Source organism: Lottia gigantea, assembly GCF_000327385.1.
Source record: "Lottia gigantea unplaced genomic scaffold LOTGIsca_731, whole genome shotgun sequence".
In the NCBI taxonomy this organism is placed as follows: Eukaryota; Metazoa; Mollusca; class Gastropoda; family Lottiidae; genus Lottia; species Lottia gigantea.
Window position 1 is genome coordinate 6,682 of NW_008710456.1, and position 3,073 is coordinate 9,754.

At 34.8% G+C, this 3,073-nt stretch overlaps 1 protein-coding gene across 1 annotated transcript in view; it reads left to right on the forward strand.

Annotated features, from left to right (window-relative positions):
• Positions 1-2,474: 2,474 nt before the first annotated feature.
• The window catches only part of LOTGIDRAFT_176092 (hypothetical protein), a gene marked incomplete at both ends in the record, with an annotated part of 6,279 nt that continues 5,680 nt past the window's right edge, over positions 2,475-3,073 (forward strand). Inside the window, 2 exons of the mRNA XM_009066164.1 lie at positions 2,475-2,481; positions 2,854-2,977. Of these exons, the coding sequence (XP_009064412.1) occupies positions 2,475-2,481; positions 2,854-2,977 (131 nt within the window). The remainder of the gene's footprint in view (positions 2,482-2,853; positions 2,978-3,073) is intronic.

The following is a 3,073-nucleotide window of genomic DNA, read 5'->3' on the forward strand; positions in this document are numbered from 1 at the left end:
GCTACATGCACAAACCTTGAAATATGGTTTCGAAATAGCAAAGTAAAGAATATCCCTTTACAAGATTTACAAGGCTTGATACATCTGTAGTATCGCAGTTGACATTTTATTCACACCTGCACCGATTTTCAAATTATCTAAAATATTGCAGGCAGTCCTAAAAGCGAGGAAAAAGAAAGTTGAAGCCAAACAGTTCAGAGTTCGTGTTACTTTGAAGAATTGTGAAGCGTCAAAAAGGTGATTTAGCGTTGAAGTGTTAAGACTATTTGTGTGTGTTTTTACGAGAGGAACTATCTGCAATATGTTGCCATCTCTCGCATCTTAGTGAATTGTTTGTCTAGTTTCACTCAGAGACATGAGTTTATCTAAACAAAGGTATCGTTATTACTAGCTGTAAAATACAGAAGAGAAGATTAGATAAATAAACTTTGTAGACAATGTCAATATAGTAGTTGTTGAGAGCCAATTGAACTTTTATACCATTTTTATAAAAATTAGATTTCAATACAGGTTCGTGTATAAAGAAATCTTTTATACCATATTATACGTTGAAAATTAGATAATACAAGAAAGGTGGCTATTGTAGTCAAGGTATAACAGAATGTTTGTAATAGCTTGACATTGTGAAGACACAAGAAACGTGACTATTGCAGTCAAGGTATAAGACGCAGTTCGTAATAGTTTGACATTGTGAAATAACAAGAAAGGTGACTATTGAAGTCAAGGTATAAGTTAGTAATAGCTTGACATTGTGAAGATGAAGTTTGTAATAGCTTGACATTGTGAAGATGAAGTTAGTAATAGCTTGACATTGTGAAGATGAAGTTTGTAATAGCTTGACATTGTGAAGATGTAGTTTGTAATAGCTAGACATTGTGAAGATGAAGTTTGTAATAGCTTGACATTGTGAAGATGAAATTTGTAATAGCTTGACATTGTGAAGATGAAGTTTGTAATAGCTTGACATTGTGAAGATGAAGTTTGTAATAGCTTGACATTGTGAAGATGAAGTTTGTAATAGCTTGACATTGTGAAGATGAAGTTTGTAATAGCTTGACATTGTGAAGATGAAGTTTGTAATAGCTTGACATTGTGAAGATGAAGTTTGTAATAGCTTGACATTGTGAAGATGAAGTTTGTAATAGCTTGACTTTGTGAAGATGAAGTTAGTAATAGCTTGACATTGTGAAGATGAGAAAACTTGGTATTATAGATCGTGTTATATTAAGCTCAAACATTTTATAAAATTCCGCTTAACCAAGGTCTGAACTAATGAACATGTTTTGGACGCGATTAAAATTCTGTTTCGCAATTCTTGAAATCGTGTCCTTGGCAAACACTGCATTTTAAAGAATGCTTCAAAAATTTCGAACAAGAATACGTTAAAACGTTAAACGTTAAAACATTTGAAAAGTGTTCAAGCACATTTTCGAGGTGACGATTTAGAATTCTTTCAATTCTAACTACTTGACAAGTTTACATATCTAGACCAAAAAAATATGACACAAAAAAAAATTCAGAAATGAAATGAATGGAATTTTACGTCCAACTTTTCTGCACCTAAAAAATCTGAAGACCGAAAAGGTTCAGATAAATCTCTTTACATTCCCTTTTAAGCAAACTGATACGAAATAAGCAACGCCATGCAGTGTGCAATGAGGGAAATTTTGTCAGGACAGTAGCATTAGCCTGCTCTTTTTCAATTTCCAACTGTCGAGGGATCTTTAACGTATACAGCCTGTAGCACACACAGGCCCTCGGTTTATTGTCCCATCTGAACGACTGGACCCTTTTTCTATTTCCAATTGTCCAGGGATCTTTAACATGTACAGCCTGTAGCACACAGTGCCTCGGTTTATTGTCCCATCTGAACGACAAGACGCGTTTTCAATTTGCAATGAGGGAAATTTTTCCAGGACAGCAGCATAAGCCTGCTCTTTTTCTATTTCCAACTGTCGAGGGATCTTTAACATGTACAGCCTGTAGTACACGGGGCCTCGGTTTATTGTCCCATCTGAACGACTGGACCCTTTTTCTATTTCCAACTGTCGAGAGATCTTTAACGTGTACAGTCTGTAGTACATGAGACCTCGGTTTATTGTCCCATCTGAACAACTAGACACTTTTTCAATTTGCAATGAGGGAAATTTTTCCAGGACAGCAGCATAAGCCTGCTCTTTTTCTATTTCCAACTGTTGAGGGATCTTTAACATGCACAGCCTGTAGCACACAGGGCCTCGGTTTATTGTCCCATCCGAACGACTAGACCCTTTTTCTATTTCCAACTGTCGAGGGATCTTTAACGTGCACAGCCTGTAGCCTCAGTTTATTGTCCAATCCGAACAACTAAAAAGACAATGTAGGGCAGATTTTAAACGTGTAATTTATCAAAAATGTACCAGTACTTGTATAAAAGTTGTTTTAAGACGAAGTTCAGAAAATCTTATTTAAGTCAAATGTAAATATTAAAAAAGATGAAAGGTACAACACAAAAAAGACGTGGAAATGTTCAGATTCTTTTAAAATCTATTTACAAGTAACCTAAATCAACAACATATTGGACGTTTTTCTTGTAAAAGATAAAAAAATATTTTGTAATAGATTTTTACGCCCTGTTGTTCACACATTTGTTCAGTCAATGAAAGCAATATACTGATGTGTACAATGAGAAGAATTTTGAAACATATTATCCACTTAGAACCCGCAAATACCATTTATTCTATGTAACCAAGTAAATGATGCCGTGTAAATATTTCAATGGTCTAACCGACTGAACTACAACCCTCCCTCCTTTATGAACCATACATGCTATTGATACTAAATGTTTCTAATATGAAACCTTTGTTTTTTCAGGATATGTTTTGAGTCAGAATACGACAGTTTTAGATACGAGTGGTTTTATAGATGTCTACAATTCTAATCATGGTGAAAATAAACCGGAGTTAAAACATGATAAAGCCTGGCTTACTGTTAACTCGTCTGTTCATTTTATATTATATATGAAAGGTCAATCTACAGAATGTTATGAGGTAATCAATGATGTTACTATGAATCATGAAAGGGGGGGGGGGGG